Source organism: Manis pentadactyla, chromosome 3 (assembly GCF_030020395.1).
Source record: "Manis pentadactyla isolate mManPen7 chromosome 3, mManPen7.hap1, whole genome shotgun sequence".
NCBI classification, from domain to species: domain Eukaryota; kingdom Metazoa; phylum Chordata; class Mammalia; order Pholidota; family Manidae; genus Manis; species Manis pentadactyla.
The window spans coordinates 153074071-153095412 of NC_080021.1; the positions used below are offsets into that span (position 1 = coordinate 153074071).

General features: G+C 43.2%; 1 protein-coding gene across 5 annotated transcripts in view; it reads right to left on the reverse strand.

Moving 5' to 3' along the window:
- MAMDC2 (MAM domain containing 2) overlaps nt 1-19720 on the reverse strand; it is a 127457-nt gene extending 107737 nt beyond the window's left edge. For 2 of the 5 annotated variants that reach the window (XR_005026386.2, XM_057498588.1), the window contains exons 1-2: nt 19297-19719; nt 18826-18939 (exon numbers count right to left, since the gene is read on the reverse strand). Coding sequence is in view for 4 of the 5 variants with exons in the window: in XM_057498588.1 (XP_057354571.1) it covers nt 18826-18939; nt 19297-19330 (148 nt within the window). In the remaining variant the exon portion in view is untranslated. Of the gene's footprint in view, nt 1-8646; nt 9002-18825; nt 18940-19296 lie in introns of those variants that run through there. The other 3 variants (XM_036893464.2, XM_036893465.2, XM_057498587.1) reach the window with 3 other exon arrangements.
- Nucleotides 19721-21342: the final 1622 nt, after the last annotated feature.

The following is a 21342-nucleotide window of genomic DNA, read 5'->3' on the forward strand; positions in this document are numbered from 1 at the left end:
TGAGGTGCTAGATTTCTGTCTTATTAATTGTTACTATGAACAACAGTGCAACTGCATTCCACCTACAGATTCCTCATTTGGCTAAGTCTTCTATGTTCCAAATATAACAATAAAAACAGCATGGAAAAATAGGCTTAACTGAAATGAAAGCAAATTAGACCTGTCAATCTTTTTGTTTGATATAAAGTTTTTTGTTGGCTATAAAACATAATGGTAACTTTGGATATAAATTTAATTTGCTCAGAATTAAACTGTTCTTTTTCCTACAGTCCATCTCCTATAATCCATAATTAACAAGTTCACAAATATTTACGGAGTTTCTTATAATCTATCCAGCCCAGGTGGAGGGGTGGGGATAGAGGGAGGAAGGATATCAAGATATATATATATCTGTCTTTCCAAAACAACCATTCTGATTTCTTGAAACAACAAGAATAAAGAAAAGGGAAAAATAACAAAATAAAAAAGTAATTCCAGGAACTTCAGAATCTTAGACAACCAAGGGCAGTTTTCAATTTAGAGTTGACCTTCTGCTAAGAAAACTCCCCCTGTTGGGTAGATTACTGCTAGGACTGGTGGGGAAGCTGGACTCCAGTGGTTTTTTTGGGCTTCGTGGGTGTGACCAGTACAGCTGAATCAACATCTTGGACTAACAGCAAGAAAAGCCAACAGCTTTAGTCCATCTGATTCATCAATGAGTTCTTAATAGTAACATTTCACTGGATCACTAATGACACGCTTTGTTCACATATGTCAAACACCAACTCTATAATCCATTCATTCAAAATGTATTAAGTGGTTTTACAGGGCCAGGACTAAGCCAGGGAGGCATGTACAGGCTCAGAAGCTGTCTTTATTAAAAATTTTGCTATTTTGTTCATCATGGAATTTTTGCATTAGTTTTATATTTTAAAAATAGACAACTTCCCAGAGAAAACATACAGATAGCCAACAGGTACATAAAAAGATGCCCCAAATCATAAGCCATCAGGGAAAAAAAATTAAAACCATAATGAAATATCACCACATGTCTGTTAGAATGGCTGTTATCAAAAATACAAGAAATAACAAGTGTTGGTGAGGATGTGGAGGAAAGGAAACCCTCCTACACTGCTGGTGGGAACGTCAACTGGAGCAGCTGCTGTGGAAAGCAGTATGGAGGCTCCACAGAAAGTTAAAAATAGAACTATCATATGATACAGTAATTCCACTTTTGGTAATTTATCCAAAGAAAATGAAAATACTAATCCAAAAAGACAGATGTGACCCCATGCTCATTTACATTACTGTAAATTGGCACCACTATTCACAATAGCCAAGATGTGGGAACAACCTACATGTCTATCAATGGATGAATAGATAAAGAAATACACACACACTGGAATATTATTCAATCATAAAAAATGAAATCTTGCCAACTATGACAAAACAGATAAATCTCAAGGGTATTGTGCTAAGTGAAAGAGTCAGAGAAAGACAAATACCATATACTCTCTCTTATACATGGAATCTAAAAAAAACACAAACAAACAAGCTAATGCTACAGGGAACAGATTGGTGGTTTCCAGAGTTGATGGGCAGCAGGGGTAGAGTGGGAGAAATTGGTAAAAGGGTCAAAGGCAAAAAAAAAAGTTTTTTTTAATAAATAAATCAACCAACAACAAATATTACCAACCCTGATGACAGCGTTTTATGACATCACCTTAACAGCTACACGCAAGGTAAGCACCTCACTTGCCTCACCCTCATCCCATCCCAGTTTATTATGAGCAGGGTATTATGCTAAAGCACAAGGGGATTAAAAGAAGGAAGAGACGTGGATGCTAACTTCTAGAATCACAGTCTACTAGGAGGGAAAAGATATGTTCTTAAATAAAGCCAATAAAACAAAAGAGTAGTTAGTGCTCTAAGAGAGGTTCAGAAAGAACAATGCCTTGGGAGGGATGTAGCAGGAGATAACCACCATAGGCTTTCATGCCCGGTGCTATCCGTGAGCATCAGGCAGACCTCTTAGCTGCTGGACACTTGTGTCCTTATCTGTGGACTACAGGAAGGTCCCCCACCTCAGAGGGTGGTTGTGAGCAGGGACAATGTAATTGTATAAAGTACACAGGGACCTATGATAAATGAAAGCGATTAGTAGCCATGGTTCTAAGTGGGGCTAGGGAACATGGATTTAATACCTTGGTTATGATACTGGATTATCACATCCTCCACAGTGAGAGGGTTGTAGAAATGCAACTTGCTGTGGGCATTTTTACAAGAATGCATGAGAACTATGGCCAGACATTCATACCCATTATTTGACAATTTCTTTTCAAACTGCTTCAAGGGCTCCAGATGGAATTCAGTATCACTGGGATAGTAAACAAAACCAAACAAAACTTCTGTAATAAGGGAGATGTTTCCAGGTGATCTGGAGTTTGATTACCATGATGGATTTCAGGTATCAGCTTGGCTAACTTTAGGGGAAGAGAAGGAAATGAAGACAATTTTAAAATAATTCATGCAACCAGGACTGAGAAAAACTAGACAGTTTTCTGAACAATCACTTTCTGATTATTGACTAAATAAGGATTTGCCTTTCTCACACACACACACACAAATGCGCCTTACTCACATTTGGGCATTGCCACAGAATTTCATGTCCAAAATTACATGTCTTTTCATTGTTGCAGGAATTGCTTTCTATATTTGTCAAAAGAAGAAAATCCTCCCCTGTGTCTGGGTAATAAATCTGTGTTCCCCCAGTGGACACTCACTCAAACCCACAGACAAGGGGAGAGCTGGTACCCCAAGAGCAGGACCAAAGCATAACAGAAGCTCACCTTCTCTACCTAATGCTTCTGCAGACACACACCTCACTTCCTCAGAACATCTCTGTGATGCTCAGGCCCATCTGGTATTTCTTTTTATTTAACAAATCCTGGCAATGTGTTGGCCTTTATATGTTTCTAGGGTGGCATCGCCACCAGATTAAAATTTGTTCCACCTATCTGTCAGGTTCTTATTGAGTGTCTTTCAGGTGGCAGACACTGTGCTGGGCACCAGAGAATCCACAGTGACACAGACAGGCTAAACACACAATTGAATAAACAAGAAAAATATCAGAGAGCTAATGCCCTCTAGAGAGAATTAAAATCGGGTGATATGATAGTGACCATGAGGGAGGTGGAACTTGAGATGGGGCTCAGGGAAGGAGGTAACACTTCAGGCAAGGCTGGGATGATGAGAAAGAGTCCGCTATGTAAAGATCTGGGGAGATTGGGTTGCAGGCACAGGAAATGGCACTACTGCTAATCTTCACCTATTTCAGTTATCAATGAATCAACACGTACTGAGCTCCAGTAAATGGATCTTGAGAACTGGGCACTGGGTGTGGCAGTGCAGGCCTCACAGGTACTCCGCATTTTTAGCATCTCTTCCAGCTGGTAGAGCCATGAGCCAGCACACTGGCCCTGGAAAAAGGATAAGGAAATCTATATCCTCAAAAACTGTAGACTGGAAAAACTGAATATAGTGCTGAAGCTCTCTCTTCATTTCTACTTTATGAATCTGGCCTGGGAAGTGGGACATGATGTTGGTTTTGTGATTATGGTACTAGGTTCCCTGAGTGAATAAGGAAAGAATTACTTTTAGGCTTAGAAGTACTAAGAAACACTGGGAGAAGGTGAGAGGGGGAGGAGATGTTGCAGGATGAGCTTAACAGGAAGGGAGGGAGGAAGATGAGTCAGGTTCAGTAAGCCTTTATTAAATGCCTACCATGAGGAGGACAGGTGCTGGGGCACAAAGCAATCTCTGGCCTCAGGGCAGCTTGGGAGAGATGTTCATTATGGATGAAGGCAAAAGTGAATAGCTCTTGGCAAAGACAGAGGTGAAGAGGCTGGTTTGGGAGAAAACATTCTCAAAATAGTTAACAAATGAGAGGTTAGAATCCTGTTTACTCCAAGAAGACATTTAATGGAAATATAGTGTTTGGAGCAGACAGACCTCGTTCCAGTCCTGCTCTGGCCGTGTGACCTGGAGCAGACTGAATAATGGTGCTAGGTCTCAGCTGTTATACCTTTAAAATGGAGATAGCCATAGAAAGCAGTGTCATAGTGAGGTTTAGAGGTGTACAGGTATGGTTATGTGCAACATAGGTACTAATGGTCATTATTATTTTATCATGGTTGAAGTTCTGATTAACAAGTAATTTTCCATACTGTATTATTATGGATCCACAGAAGTAATTGCCTGGTCACTTAAGAGTTGAATACTGATCCCCTCAGTATAGCGTCTGTCAGGCCACTGCATTTTGGTAGACAGATACAAAATCACTCACCAACAGTCTAAGGCTATGCTTTCACTACAGGCTACTTATGATTTTATTTTTATTTACCCAAAACTCAAGATTGAAAAGCATTCCTTTCTTTAGCTGGTTAGAAATTTTGTCAAGGGGTCAGCTATTGTCGACAGTGACAGGTTGTTGGGTCCAGAAAGTGGTAACAGTGACTGACCACTGACCAACCTACAAGAAACTATTTGTGACCTACGCATCCTCTCTGAGGCTGGGAAATAGCAGTTTTGCTGCACAGATAACTCTATAGTGTAACCATCCCATGTAGTGTCCAACTATGTAGTGTAGTTGTGTATAACTGTCCACAGTGTTAGCAAAAAAGGCTATACATTCAAATGAGATGGACCTTTCTGGTTCTTGTGTGCATGGGTGTGGCCTGAGGTAAAGTGACAAATACCAGGTTTATTTATGTTCTTTTTCCTCCTGCATCCAATACACCTGTCAAAAGAGTTTTCATACTCCTTCTAGACCAAACCCCTTGTTTTCCCACTCCTGCCTTTGCCCTCATTACTCCTGACATTTGACATGACCTAAGAGTCATGCCCTCTTGGTCATCAGGACCATCAAAAGGTTTCCTCTTACCCACATGGTCCCATCCTTGCCAGCTCTCATTAACCTCTGAACTCCCAGGCAATTTTACATTTTCCTTGCTATGCACTGGTCTCAGTGACAGTAGAGATGGCTGCTGTTCACGTATCTTATTTCTTCTACTAGATGGGGAGTTCCTTAAAGGTACCTACCTTTCTTAGTCCTTGCCCAGCACAGGTAAACAAATGTTAAATGAATAAAATTAAGCTAAAGGTGCTCACTCTGAATAACAGGCCTACGTCCCTATTATTACACGGTATCTTAAAACACATGCTCATGCCCCATGGGATAGACTTCGGAAATGTTAAAAGAAACTCTCTAACCTGCAATATCTTTACGTCTTAAGAGTACCTTCCTCAGTGGGTCATTGTAAGAATTAAACGAGAGATGCAGTTCATACCCCATGCATCAAAAGACATCACCCAGTACAGAATGAAAAGAGAAAGACTGAGCCCACCCCCTGCCTTTATGCCAAGGGTGAAAGACTTCCATTGTCCTTCAGCTTGTATGGTGTCTCCTGACTATATCCCTACCAATTTGAGTTCCTAATGTCTTTTTATGTAACCCAATTAGCCAAATACTACATTTTTCTTTTTTTTTTTCCTTCATTTTACTTGAGGATACTTGGCTCGTTTTCAAAACCAGACCATCAGAACTATCAAGAAAAACAAATTCTACTGGAATTTGTCCAGAGAATGCAGGGCACTCATGGGGATGCTGTGAGTTTGAGACTCCCAGAGGAGTTCCCGAAGTTATCTCATTTAGCACTTGGAAACAGGCAGACATTCTGTTGTCCCAGGGTTCTATGTCATTTCTAAAAGAAAAGACTGATTTTGCATTTCCTCAAATTAGAATTTATTTGGTGGTAGGATCCCTGTGTATGGAAGAATTTGGAAGAAGTAATGCCCTTACTTGGATCTCAGTAATTCATATCAGAACTCAAATAGAAAAGTTGATCACTTCAAAGTACAGTGGAAAAAATGAATATTGCAATTGCTATATTGTACACAACACAGACTTAAACCATAAAATCCATTACAAAATATAGCCCTGCCGCCTATGATCTCTGTGACCTGAAAATCATTATTTCTGTATGTCTCACTTTCCTCTACCCCGAAACGAGGATGAAAATAAGACCTGACTCACTGAGCTATAAGAATTAAATCAGCTAATGCCATTAAACATACAGAACAGTATATAGATGAGAGAAATTACTCCATCATAAGAGTTAGCTATTATTATAACTACTATTATTATTTCTATCACAAAGATCCTTTGAGACCTTACGTCAAGGGAAAGTGGGAAAAGTGAGGTAAAATAGTGGAGTGGTTATTTTCTTAGTCTTTCCAGACAAATGCAGGTTAAAATCTTAAAAGGAGGCTCCATCAGTGACTTGCTCCATGACTTTAGGTAATGCTAAAAATCTTTAAACCCATTTCTTCTATTGTAATCAGTATCTTCCTCATTGGATCATTGTAAGAATTCAATGAGATTAGACATGCAAGACATCTAGCATGGTTCTTGACATTATAATAATTGCTCAATAAATGTTACATAAATAATTGTTATTAATCATTTTTATTCTAGGTTTTCTGGATCATTCAGTGCTCAGTAAAAGCTTGCAAATGCCACTTTGATCTTTGCAAATGCTAAAATGCCAGTTTGTTTTAGCAACTCGAAAATAAGATCTAAGGACAAACATAAATGATCACTGATATGTCCATTCTCAAAATATTTAAATAAAATATGCCATGCATCATTCTCCACTCCCATCTGAGGTCATCTTGATGGCAAAATCATTCTGTAATGCACCTGGTGGTTGGTGATCAAGACTAAAAGAAGACTGACACCAATCCCTGTAGTGCACTCACTCTTTAGGCCTTTTCCTTTGTCAAATGTTTCCAAGGAAAAGTTCTTAAATCATCTGAGTATCAAATGCAGCATCTTTTGTGCATGACCGTGATTCATGGCACATTTGGATAGATGGGTATTTTTCCAAGACTCATTAATTTTCCAAGAAACCTTAGACTACTAAACCAATATATGCTCAGCAAGAGATCATAAATATGTCCAAACTTATTTTATAGAGCCACAAAATTATGAATGATTCTTGATAACCAAAATGACAAATGAACAGTTAATTAAAAATATGTGCGATGTGGCATCCTTTATATCTTCCAGCAATTTTTATGTGAGTAGCTGAGTTTGTGGAGAGGCAAGAAGCTTAAAGGATATTCTGAGGACTAGAGAAACTTTCTTAGTAACTGAGCTGTCCACTTTCAGCTGCTACACAAATAGGTCGCCTTTGTCCTCTCTCAAAAGTTGCTTAATAGCATACTCGATGGCAAGAGGGCCACTTGGATCAAACTTGCACATGACATTGTTGGTAATTATTGATTTTCTTTAAATGAGGGGGTGGTCTAAAAATCTGGGATTTATGTTCTATAGCTATCAGTTTCCTTTTGAAATTGATAAAGCATATGCACTGGACAGCAAATAAGTTCTAGTCCACAAGCCCGAGGTTAAAAATGAATCATGCCTTATGCCAATGTATTTGTTACCTCTAACCTCACTTCTATTATACAATATTAAATAGAGAACCAGGTATAGGTAGTTCATTGACTATTTTATGTTGACAACAAGGATGAAAATCTACAGGACTAATATATAACCTACAATATATTAGGGTTTTTTTCCCAATTATTCCTAAGTGTCAAATGTGAGTCCAAAAGGGCCTGTTCTTCCATGTTTATTCTTAAAAAAAAGAAGAAGAAAGGAAAGGAAAGATACTAATGTTTAGCTCATATTTGCCTTTTCAGAATTTGTGGGAATGCGAAAAAATTTTCAGAAACAATGGTGTGATTTCAGATGCTTATTCCCAATTTTCAGGATTTTTAATGGAAAACCAAAGGGTTTCTATAAAGCTTGTATTTTAAAATGGGCTAATACAGGGTCAAAACAGACTTCAAAGGAAAATTCTTCAGGCTGTTATCCATTTTTAATTAAGTCGCAAAAATAGGAGAAATCTGTAGAAGATTAAAAAAGAAAACTTCTTAAGTTATAGTTTCAGATGACATGGTCTTAGTTACAAAATATTGGTAGGCAAAGAAGGCAGCTTCTCAGTGAAGTTAAAGCATATTAAAGTCATCTTCATTATAAGCATGGCCCCAAATAACACTTCAGATCTCCTTGGCAGTGAGGCAAAAGTTTCTCAAATAAGGAATGGAAATTTTTCTAGGCATAGAGCTAAGTTCTGTATCAAATTGCTGTATAGCAACATTGCCATCCTGTTAATAGTAATCACATGAATTAGTACCAAACTGCTTGTCTAGGAGGGCAATGCGCTAGTGAAAAACACGTTTATCCATGTGCTCTTTTAATTCTTTCACTGTAGGAATGGATGAATCAGAAGTTTAGGAGCCCTCCTTAGCACTGCCAAAGCATTTTAGGTCAAGCTGTAAACTTTCCCTGAAGTTCTCTGCCAAGATTATGCTGAGGACTGAGAAGAGAATCCTTCAAATGATTCCAAGAATACACTCTAATCTGTTACAGAAAAAAATAAGTAAACTTACATTTCCCTTTCTCTGCTTGATGCCTGCTGTATTCCGAAGGCATCCATGCGCTCCTGAGGGCAGGCCTGGCTGTAGCTGTGGCCTAGAACCCAGGGGAGAGAGCCTGAATGTGGAACATGGTCAGAATCTTGCAGAGGTTCCACCTACCTTTAGAGAAGCATAACTCTAGCAGGTCTGTGTTCCTCAGTGTTGACCTCTGAAAGTCCAAAGGCGTCATCCTACTCACTGATGGGAGGGAGCCTGGGGCCAAGTAAACCTCAAGTCTCTGGAGCCAGGTAGCCTGGGTCAATGTCCTGACTCTCTAACTATGCCTTAGACATGTTACCTTCATCTTGCCATGTCTCATTCTTCCGCAGCTATAAAATGCTGATCACTACCACCCACAGGACTGTTGTGAAGGTTAGAGATAATGACAAGTGTATTTGGCAGGTACTATGAAAAGCTACATATGGGTCACAGACCCTGACTCTGCAGAAAGCTGTTGTGTAACTATTTCATGAGGTTTCACTTCACACTTACTGGGAACCAGTCCTACAACAGAAACAGAATATGCTACACCATTAAATTTCCTTATATCCAAAACATTCTCCTGTAGCTTACAAAACTTGTTATTGCTTTTTAATAAATAAGTTCCCAGATGCATCATAATTACCAATCTCCTACATCCACTGCATTTACTTATTTTTTTGTAATGTAAGTTTACTTATTTTTTTCTGTAACAGATTAGAGTGTATTCTTGGAATCATTTGAAGGATTCTCTTCTCAGTCCTCAGCGTAATCTTGGCAGAGAACTTCAGGGAAAGTTTACAGCTTGACCTAAAATGCTTTGGCAGTGCTAATTTCATCCATTTTGACACTGACAATCAGGTGTCTTTGGCCACTCAGTGGAGGGCTTCTGGGTTACACTGGCTCATGAGAGGTAGATCTTCTTGAGGCTTCTGAATTGTCAAGTGGAAATTGACTCTAATACAGAGCTAGTGAGGAAGCCCCCTCTGTTCTGAACCTTCCTTCCTACTGTCCTTTCTACTTACTCCATAAACAAGCCCAAGTCTCCCCTTCCTAAAAACAAAGCAAAACAAAATGTAAACAAAACCTCATCTGAAGTTTCTCTGCAGGTCTGGTTGAACCTCTCCTTAATAAAGAGAACATCTAAACTTCTTTACTGAGAATTCTCTTCTGTCTTATTTCCCCTCCATTCTCCCACCAGGGCATTCTGGTTCTGTCCGTGACACTGCACCATTCTAGCCCTTAACTGCCAATTCCAACAGACAAGTCCCACTGTGCACACCTCTGTGCTGTCCTGGATCCTGTTGAACACATCCTCCTTTTGAAAATCCTAACCCCTTTGGCTTCTGTGGCCCTGGACTTTCTTAATTTTCCTTATACATGTCTGCTTCCTTCTGTGTCTTTCATTGCACCACCCCCTTCCTAAGCCTAATCCTTAAATGTGAGTTTAAGGCTCTGCCCCGGTCCCCTGCTATTATCGCCTTATACATTTTCCTGGGTGATCTTATCTCTGTGCAAGATTTCTACCACTATCTTTCTGCTGAAGATTCCCACAGCTATAGTCCTGCCCAGACTATACCTGACCTTTAGATCCTTACATCAAAGGCCTGCTGGGCACCTCCACCTGGATGTTTCCCAGGCAACTCAGAACTGAACACATCTTTTCCCACCCTAACGTGATGTTCCTCAGGACATGCTCTCAGCTCTTGGCACCACCAAACAGCTGCTGAAGCGCAAAACTGGGGAGTCCCTCTACCTCTGACTCATCACTCCACCCAGTCAATCCAGTCCTGCCATTTAGTCCCCTTTTGGGTATTTTATTTACTCCCTCCCTTTTGCCCTACCACCCTGTCCTAGTCAAGCCCTCACCATTTCTCAGCTGGATCTCTAGCTAGTCCCCTAAGTAGCCTCCCCATTGCCCATTTTATCTCCCTCAGAAAGGCCCCTCCTCACAGCTACTGAATTGGATGGTAGGTCACGTCACTATACATTGCCTACAGGATAATTACCTGGCAGGCCCAGTAGTGCAGTAACAAATGTCCAGGGGCAAAGTCCCACACATGGTTCCTCCAGAAGGACCTTGCCTATGCCTTACATCTCTTTATTTGTGCCTAATATGGCTCTCCAGGCTTCCTGTTGGTTCTGAGCACTAATACCCTTCCAATAAACTCCTTTCCTGCTTAAACAGCCAACTTATGCTGTTTGCAGTGAAGATCACTGACTAGTACACAATTCTGCTTGCTTTCTGCCATGGTTATAGATTTGTGTCTCCTATTGGTCTATGGCTGCTACCAAAGGCAGACACTGACCCTGTATGTATTCCCTGTTCTCACTGTACTCCAACTACTAATATAGTGCCTGATGGACAACAGGCACCCAAATGCTTGTTGATAGAATAAATATACTTAGAAGCTTTTTCTGTAAAATATAAGATTTGTTCACAATACTATGAAATTACGGTATGGTACAGTTGTTTCATTATTATCTTACTCTTAGCCTCAGAATCCCCTAAAACACAAATAACCTTCTCACCAAGTAGAAAAAGAAAATATTCTGGAAGATCTCACTGAATTACAAACCTATTCCTTTGGTTTCTCCACAGTGAGTATGCAAGAGCTTCTTCTAAGAGCAAATATTTCTATCTGCTTTTACTCATCAAGGCGGGTACCACTGACGTCTCACACTTGAGTTCCTTAGAAACAATAGTTCTCAAAAGCTAGTTGGAAGCCTGATCATCTCTTGCCAGAAACACTTTTCAGACCAAGCAATATCACTCCCAAGGTTGCGTTGTGATTGTTTGTAATGGCAGATGACCAAGGCACTCAGGAGCCCTAATGGGTAAATAATCCAAGGACTATTTGTCCATTGGTATGTCAGCAATGGAACAGACCAAGTGTTAGTGAGACAAGCTGAAATACTGTTTCACTGTTTTGTTTAGAAATTACAGCTTAAGCCTCCAAAGTCTTTGAAGTGTTATGGTAGGAAGGTTTATTAAACACAACCTCTTTCACTATAGGGAAAAATGTCAAGGGTTTTCTTTTTTTTTTTTACCCTATCAGCCTCAACGAGGGCTCTGGAGATTGATTAAACTTAGTGTTTGTTGATACCACAGACTGTTTGTCAGGCATGTGGGGAGGATGTGGTCACTATTTTCTAAGATGTAAAACTCTGATGAGGTGAGGGGGTGGAGACTGCAATAAGGAACCACTAAGGAGAAGATTTACAAGGTGGAAAGTGAAGAGAAGAGGACCATGGGAAGGGAAGGGAAGGGAAGGCAGGAAAGGCGAGAAAGAGAGGAGAATATTTACCTGGGACACTCAAGGAATGTTTCAAGAAAGAGCAGGCATAGGATTTAAATAAGCCAGAACAGGGCTGGGAAATAAAAAAAAAACACAGGATAATACAGGTCTAGAGAACAGTGCACATAAAACAAGGCAAGAAAGTAAAGGGTGTGTTGAGTGAACAGCACATTAGGGATTAACAGGAGGGAAGAAGAAAAATATAATTTGGGGCAAATCATGAAGGGCCTTGAGTGCCAAGCTAGGCAGTTTGCACTTTATACTGGGCAACTGACAATCATTAAAGGATTCTTAACAAGAGGGCATTTTTTTTTCTTTCATCTGGAATGGGTAGGGAGTTGGCAGTCATTCTAATGCACTGTTCTCATCGCACTGGGTCCCTATTAGAATCACCTAGGGAGTTTGTTCATTTGTTAGTGTTTGTTTATTAACAAGGCCAAGTCTGGCCCAATTTCTGGCCAAATAAACCAGAATCTCTTGAGGAAAGGCCTGGATGTGACTATTTTTTTAGACATTTTTAAGTGATTTTAACATCCAGTCAAGGTTGAGAACCATTGACCTAATGCATAGGTATCGGAGTTTCCCTATAAATTCTTTGTTGTTGGGAATGCTTTGCTGACGTTAGGTATGACATTATTCGTTGCTAAATGAGATATGGCCTAATGGAAACAATAGAAATTTCTGATACAGTGTGAAAATTTACTCTTACATAACTTCTGCTTTTATCACCAGCAATTAGTTCTCTTGTGTTAAGCACTACTTTTTTCCTATAGGTATTTCATACATATATATAAACACTCCAAGAACCCAAATCTGAATGTGTGAATACATTTATATGATTGAATTGATTAAGACAATCATAAGAAAAATTGAGGTAAACTGGTAGGATGACTGGCAGATGTGAAAAATTGGGGTTGACCAACCAAGATGCCCGAGATACATTCAATCACCTATTGGCCTTACTTATCAAGAGGGCCATCACTTTTATGAACATAAATGGTTAAATTCTTAAAAATCAAATACTATTTAATAAGAGATAGAAGTAGGACTACTGCTGGGGTGACCTACCAAAGAGATTCTGCTACTTTAAGAACCAGAATTTTTTATGAATACTATATCCCAAGATGAAAGTTATAAAGCATGGTAACTGTATACTGAGAGATTTGAAGATGACAATGAAAGTAGAGAGTCCTAGGACAAGAAATTATTTTTTCCTCCCAATATATTATGACCTCAGTTGATTTCTTCAATTACGAGAAGGGAAACATCCTGAAAATCCCCAGGTATCTTATTGGGGATCAGGCCAAAAGTTGGGTAGCAACTTCCCATACAGTAACTCTCATTTGAGTAGGGAGAAAGCCAGACAGGGGTTGGCCTTGATAGGAAGGATGCTGGCCAGACAGAGCCTACATCCAAAGAAGTGAGTCAAAGCAGGGAGAAGTGGACGGATATTACCAGTCCCGGCAGGGTAAGTCCCAAGTTGGGGAACCAGGTAAGAGAGCCCAGAAAGCAGACTGATTGACAGGGAGGCCAAGGGTTAGGGGATGAGATACCAGCTCTACAGCTTAGGGGATGAGAGATCAGTCGGCTGGAGGTCTCAGAGAAGGTGCCCGCACCATCGATCATGGAGCCTGGCTGATGCTGAGGCATCTACTTCGTGGGGCAGAGAAGCAGGGAAGGTCAGGCCAGGTGGGAGAGCGCTGGGGCAGGCAGCAAAGGACTCTTGACAAAACCCAAGAATTTGTAGAGAAAGGAGTCCAAACGATAGGGAGAGACTATAAGCCAAGTGGGAAACTCAGTCTTACTACTTTATATCCACCTCATTCATCCACACGAAAGTCAGATCACTGAGAGGTTAAAGGACATCCAAAATAGAGCTAACCAAAGAAAAAGAAAGGTCTTCTCCTGGTTGGAATGAAGAAAAAATGGCAAAATTATAATCAAAAGAAAATCATACTCCCCTGAGCTCCCCAGAAGCTGTATTAGAAAGCTGTCTGAATGGAAGAAATCATGTTCAATAAAGTAGAAATCTAGGAAAACTGAGAGGAAGAATAACACCAGGTTGCATGTATGAAGTGCTCACCATGTGTTAAATGTATTAATGCACTTAATCTTCATAGCAATCTTGTAAGATAGGTACATTTATTATCTTCATTTTTATATCCAAGGAAATTGGGACACAGAGAGATTAAATAACTTGCTCAAGGCATGAAAAGGCAGAGCCTGGATCCTAATCCAATCTGTTCATCTCCAGAATTCATATTAACCACTAGGCTTAAATTGTTTCTCATTATAACAGATTGCCTTTGAAGGTGCAAAATGAACCAGAAGCACACATGAAAAAGCGTAAGAACTTTTTAAACATCCAATAATATTGGATTTATTCATTCAGCAAATTCATTCATTCAACAAATATTTATTGAGTATCTACTATGCACCAGCCCCTTTTCTATATGCTAAAGATTGCAGATAGGTGGAACCCCTACACATATGAAAGAATGAGTAAACACATGATAAAGCATAAAATGTAGTGTTCTGTGGATCTGGAAGGCCCAGAGAACTGTGCCTGTGGAACCTATATTCTTCCATATGTAGGAAATATAATTAGATGGCTGAGGAAAAGTTTCCAACTTGTTACAATTAATACACCTAAGCTCCAGGGTCCAGGAGCCAGTGGGGACAGGGATGTTAGCAGAGGGACAGCAATGCTGGGGACAGACAGGTAGAGAGCTGAGGAAATGAGGCCCAGCCCAGGGCTGCCCCTGCCTTGGTCTATGACCATGACTGGTAGCCGGTCTGGGCCCCAGTAAAATGAGGAGTTTGTCCCAGAGGACCTCTAAGGCCCATCTCCAGGATCTAGAATCCCAGGCAGAGCCAGAGCACAAGCCAAAGCCAGGCTCAGACACAGCACACGACAGCCATGCTCAACCCGACAGCAGCAATAGCCACAGTGCCTGAGGGAATGCCACGTGATACGCAGGAACAACTTTCTGGGGTGAGTATCCCTCTGAGAGACATCCAGGCGCCCCCCAGACTCGTGTTGCTCTCCAGCCTAAACACCACATGGGGGCTGTGTTTTTGCTGAGAGGGCACCAGGGACCACTGAGCAGAGGCGATGGGGGTTCGTGCAGGCCCAGATGGGTCAGAACTGCCTTATGACCGTGTGATGTTCAGGTGGGATGCTGAGCCAGCCCCCAGAGTAGGGAAAAGACTAGTCCATAGGAAGGGAAGACTGGACCTCCTCTCCTAGGAAAGACCCCTAGCCAGACTTTGGCTCTGGCTGACATAACAGGCGGGATTTACCACTATTAATAATTGGCGCATGACTGAATGCAGAACTGAAACTCAGATAGTCAAGTAACCTAAAGTGTCCTTAAGAGAGAAGGAATGGGTCTGGGTGGAGAAAGGGTGTTAGAACACCATGTGCATGTACTTACGATGGGATTTCAACACTCCACCACGCCCTCCCCACCCCTGCGTATGCCAAACCTGGAACTGTCCTCCCTGCCTCAGATACCATCATTTGCCCTGAGGTACAAATGCCATCCAAACTTTTCCTGTATTAGGCAATTTCATAAGCCCTGACCCTCATTGTTGTAGAAAAAAATGCATTCCCTACTGCAAGTGCTTTGAATTTCCTTTTCTTACCTTCTTTTAACCTGACACATAACTTGATGTGTATCTACCTTCCTCTCCCAAGGGGCTTAGAATTCCAAACTTCCAATTAAGGAGCAGTACGTAGACTGGGTTTTTACCCTACCTCCCTTCCTCACCCCTTCAATGGCTTTTTCATAGTTAGGTTAAAGGTGCTAAGCCAGGGTGTCCAAAACATCTACCCAATGACTAATTTGAATTGTAACTCTTCCCGCATGAGGCCAAGTTTATAACCTCCAATAATCCTCAGCCAAAGGGCTTCTGCCCCCACAGCTGGCACTGGGGAGATGGAACCAACAAACTCCATTTCAGCAGAGGACTATTGTTCAAAGGGGTTCCAATATTCTTTGATAAAGAAGACTTTTATAGGATAAAATGGATCTTTTCTTTCTTGGATTTAATTTGAACCTAAAATTTAGATGTGAGTTCCAAATTTGAGTCTAACATAATCTCACTTCTCTTGATAAATTAGGGAAAATAAAAATATCCTACAAAAAGTGTAGAGGGAAATCAAGAAAACAGGGCAACCATTAGCAAAACCAGAAAGTAGATGAGGCTGGTTGCAGTGCTCAGTCACCTGCATTAGTGCCGCCCCCCACCCCTGGGGTGCCTCCATTGCACAACCAAGGAAACACCAGCTCCCACCTCACCCATTCTGCACCCACAGGAGATTAAGTAAATTTCAAAACGGCCATGGACTAGGGACAGTGGAGAACTGTAACTGGAGATTCTTAGAGATTTAATACTCTAAAAAAACCCAAAATGAGTAGACCTCAAACACCGTTTAGGGCAGCTGGGGAGATATTTTGAGACATAAGCAGATTCATGCAACCACTCCCAGATTTGATCTTCCTGTGATGAAATTCTAATTTGTAGATTCGTTTCCCCATTTAACTCGGCCACCAGTCTTTAGCTTTGTTCTCTCCACTGTAAATTAACCTACTGACCACATATACAAAGGGCCATTTGTGTTCCAAATACCTGTGGGCAGAAGTCTCTGAAACATACAACATTCTACAGTGGATCCAACAGACACAGGTGATTGAAACCAGTTTCAAAGGGTTTCTGCAGGAAGATAAATTTGCAGAGGCTTGTGGACAGCTTGCCAAATTTCAGCCTGGGACAATTTTATTATCTTTAATTTAATCAACCCAGAAATGGGTTTATAATGGAAATTCTTAGTGATGGCTTCTCAGCAGGCAACCACAGCAATTGACACACACCTACTTCACTGCCCCTCTAGAGTGAACTGTTAGGTCCAAGCTCTGGCCTTTGAAAAACTTGATTTCTAATGACAGAAGCCTGACCTGCCTGCTCCTGCGGGTGCAGGAGAATGAATTAACTTTCCCCAGCCAAGCCAGTAGTCCCAGTCCTGAGCCAGCAAACAGTAACTGTTAGAAGTTCAGAAAGAAAGCAAAATGGAAAGCAACAGTGCTTTCATTATACTGTTAAACCATAATCACCTTTTCCCATAAGCACCTTCCTGTGTCCCCTGAAGGGGCACTTTTTAACTGCCAGCCCTGCAGAGAGCACTTCCTGTGGATCGGGGAGGCAGTTGAGCTCAGCAGGCTGGGGCATGTCCACTGACCCAGGAGCAGGCTGTGAGGGGCTGACTGTCCTGATGGAGGGCTGGTGGTGTGTGCTCAGAGACTGAGGCTCCTGGATTTAAGGGGTGATGTTGATTTCCCTTCCTCAAGGCCAGGCAGGACTGGGGTGAGGCAAGAGAGGTGTTTAGAACACAGGAGGTTTTTGCTCTCAGGGTCATGCAAGTAGCCCTTGTACGCTGGTCTCAACCCTACTAGGGGCCACCAGCTCAGGGCATGTGTGTGCATGTCTATGAACACACGTTCTGAAGGTCAGTGTTTGTCAAAGTTGGTCTCCAGAGCAGCAGCAATAGTGCTTGGGAACCTGTTAGGAAGGCCACACTCCAGAACCACTGAATCTGAGACCCAGGGGGTGGGGCCCAGCAACTTGTGTCTTAACACGCCCACCAGATGACTGCAATGCAGCTAACCTCTGAGAAGTACAGCGCTGGAGAAGAATCTTCAAAACCAGTCCCTAGGCCTGTCAGGCCATCTCTCAAAATGCTTCATACACAATAGGAACAGGACAAAGGGTGGGGTGGTGAGATGAAAGAGACTCTCCTCAGGCCATCCACCAGCAAGGCAGAAAGCTCTCAGATAATAAACCAGGAACTGCTTTCTCTCAGCCATCCCTAAGTAAACTGTAAACTGCAGTCAAGACTTGGCAATTATTGGCAATAAATAAAGTTTACCACTGAACTGGTTCCCTCCTGTTTCCTCCCCTAACAGGACAGCACAGGGCTGGCCACTGACTGACCCTATGTGACATGGGCCAGCCATTTGAATATTCTGAGATTCCCTCCTCTGACCATCAGAGAAGCTAATGTATGCAAAGCCCCAAACAGAAGCCTGGCACTTAATAAGCTGTGATGACAGTTCACACCTGCTACGCAGGGGTTCTGGGCTCTACCCTGCCCCAGGGAGCCAGCTTGGATGATTTGGATGATTTTGGGGCTTACCGACAACAAAGAGGGGAAGGAGACTAGCTGATCGCCTTTATGCACCACAGTTTTTTAAGGAGGCTATTTTCTAGTCTGAATGGCTTTTGGCATCATGCTTCTCAATGGGCTGACACAGGGAAGAGAGAGGAAGGAGGGAATGCCCAGCACTTGCTGGTGGGCCCTGGAGAACTACTGACTCTTTCCCATATAAATGAAGGGTAAGAAGAGGCATCTGAAGACCTGCATTTAAAATTGGCCACCAGAACCCAAACCATATGTAGTGGTGAGAGTGACCAGCGCTGGCCAGCTGTGACCTCAGGCACATGGTCACGGACTTTTTTTTTGCCAAGTACTGGATTGTAAATACAACAGTAGTATGAGGATGAAGTCATGCCACAAAACACTGCCAGGCCCACAGGTCTTACTTAGCATTGAGGTCTCATCCCAGAGCTACAGAACCATTCCTGCAGGGTGGGAAGAGCCCCATCCGACTTTCCCAGTTCATAGAAGTGTCTACTGAGGACCAGAGTGGCTGAGGAGCAGGAGGCACATAGCTGGTGGGTAACAATCATTAACTGGGCCCTCTTTCTGCCTGTCATTGAGGAGTGCTGAGGGGGAGGGACAAAATCTCAGAGATTCTACCCAAAGGCCAGGTAAACAAAGGGCGCCCCCACCCCCATCTCTTTCCAGGGCACCGGCACAGCACAGCTGAAGGTTGGAAGGAGGCTGCATGACTCACACTTTTCCTCCCGAAGGGATTTACCCCAAGATAACATTATCCACTTGAAAGAGCCAACCAGCAAGGAGGAAAGTTCACCGCTGACCTGTAGGCTGAGCCCTTACCTTCCTCATTTAAAATCCAGGGCAGGAACTCGAACACCGAGTCAAATCCACAGGTGCTCTTTTCAAAGGTGCAGGACCCATCGGGCAGGTCCAGGGCACCCACAAGCTGCAGGGCTGCAGGCACAAAGCAAGTTTCAGTTTGGGCTCGGGCCTGGGAGCTCTTGCACCAACTCGGGGCGCCCGTGGGGGACTACCTGGGGAAAGAGGGGGGAAGGAGCGCGGAGGGGGCGGGAGACGTATGCACTACTGTTCCCTGCTCCCCCCTCTCACCGGAGCTTCCACTGCCAGACCCTACACGCCCCCCATCGCCACCGCACGCGAGGCTTGGGGAGGGAGTTAGCGGCTGAGGAGGTTCAGGAGGCGCCCTCAGATGGCCCCAGGGCAAGACAGCGAGCCGGGCCACCCGGACAGCAGGAGCGGGAGAGGGTCAGGAGAGCGCTCCCCAGGGGTCCCCCGGGGTCTAGGCCTTACCTTGCACCGCCAGGAGGACGCTTCTTACCAGCATGGTCACGCTTTGGGGAGGAGGACCGGAAAAGGGTGCAAGCTGCCAGCCCGCTGGGACGCGCTGCTCCTGGTGGAAGGGAGCGTGGGAGGCGGGGGCGCTGGGGACGCGGGCGGGAGAAGTCCAGAGGCAAAGCGTGCACTTGGAGCTGCCCGACTTTACAAAGCGGCTCCGGGAGCTGAGCAGAAAGCTGAAAGGTGCTTAAATGGTGAGCAAGCGCTCGTTCTGCTGCAGCCACGGATCAAATCGAGTCCCAAATGAAGCTGCAGCCGCACAGCTGGTCCTGGGCGAGGATGGGGCTGGGCGGGAGGAGACAATCGCACTCTTTTGAAAAGCCAGCCACGACTGGCTGGGAGAGGAGAGGTCGGGATGCAGTGCCCGGGCCCAGGGTTTTAAAGCTTGGGACCAGACCCCTTGCAGACAGCTGGAGGGGGCAGGCTTTTCAGGAGCGCCTCCGCTGGGTTGGGACTGGAGGCGCCCCGCCCCGCCCATCCGCTGCGGGAACCAGCTTATTTCTGGGGATAGTCTCCCTTCATCTGGCATGCCAGTCCTTCAGGGCTAGCCCTAATTTTTAACTTCTCCCCAGAATGGAAGAGGTGGAATTCTCCTAGAAAAACCTAGAAGAAACTTTTGGAAACGGTTGCGTGAATAAGCATTATATCTCAGGAGTTTCAGTGTTTATGGCCCAGTAATAGCTAACCCAGAATACCACCCCCCTTTTTTTAGCAGTGGAATGTCTGGCATGCCTGGTGCTCAGCATTCCCTCTGTCCGGTGAAATGGGGGCATTCCTCTTCTCCAAAGAGCCATGATAAATTAGTAGAACGATTCTAAATTGGGATGTGAGGGGTGGGATGGGGGTATCAAGGAGGGAATTACTATGATGTACCCATGGTTTTTTTGGATGAGATATGACGTCCAAATTGTTTTTTTGAGCATTAAGTAAATTTGTAAAAATACTCTCTTCCAGGAAAGAAAGAGTTGGTGGAGGTGTTTCCTTCTTAATGCTCTTCACAATTTTGTGCAGGCAAATTTATGCCTAGGTCAGTGATTCCCAAACTTGAGGGTGCATCAGAATCCCTTAGAAAGCCCTACCATCTGAGTCTCTGATCCAGTAATGTGGGTTGGGGCCTGAGATTCTGCACATTCCTAGGGAGCTTCCAAATGCTGATGCTGCTAGTCTAGGACCATGCTTTGTGGATCACTGCCCTAATAAACTCCTGTTCCATCATCAAAACCCTGTTCACATGTCTTCACCTGATTTCCAGATGCTCCCGGTTTTCCTTGTCCTTCACCGGCATCTCCTTCTCAGTCTCCTCTGCTGTTTATTTTTGTCTCTCTGACCCCTGAACACTAGAGTGCCTCCAAGTTCCGTCCTTGTATCTCCTGTTTCTGTGGCTACTCACACCCTCTGGGATTTCGTCTAGTCTCATAGGTTGAAACACCAACTATAGCCTGATGACTCCCAAATTCATATTTCTAGCCCAGACTTCTCACTAATGCCAGACTCTTCTGTCTCACTACCACCTCAACATTTTCACTTGGATGCTTAAGAGCTATCTCATACTTAACAGGTCCCAACATGAACACCTCTATTTCTTCCCATACCTGCCTGCCTCTCCCCTGCATCCTCTCCATCTCACTTGCAGGAATCTTTCTCCTCCAGTTGCCTCAGGACAAAAACGTTTAGTTATCATGACTCTTCTCTTATTATTATTATATTACCAATTCTGGCACTTCAGGATTCAAAATACAGCAGGTGCTGCCCATGCTCCTCACTCTTGGTGACTGCCCTGGTCTAAATCGCCCTCGTTGCTAGCCAGGAGTACTGCAGCAGCCTCCTCACGGTGATCTCCCTGCCTCTTCTGCCGTGTGCGTCTCTACTCCATTCTTATCAGTTAGTCAGGAATATCCTTTTAATATAAAAATTGAGCCATGCAATTCCTGGGCTCCAGTATCCTAATTTCAAAAAAACATCAAGCAAAATACGGTGTCTTCACAAAGACCTATTAAGTCC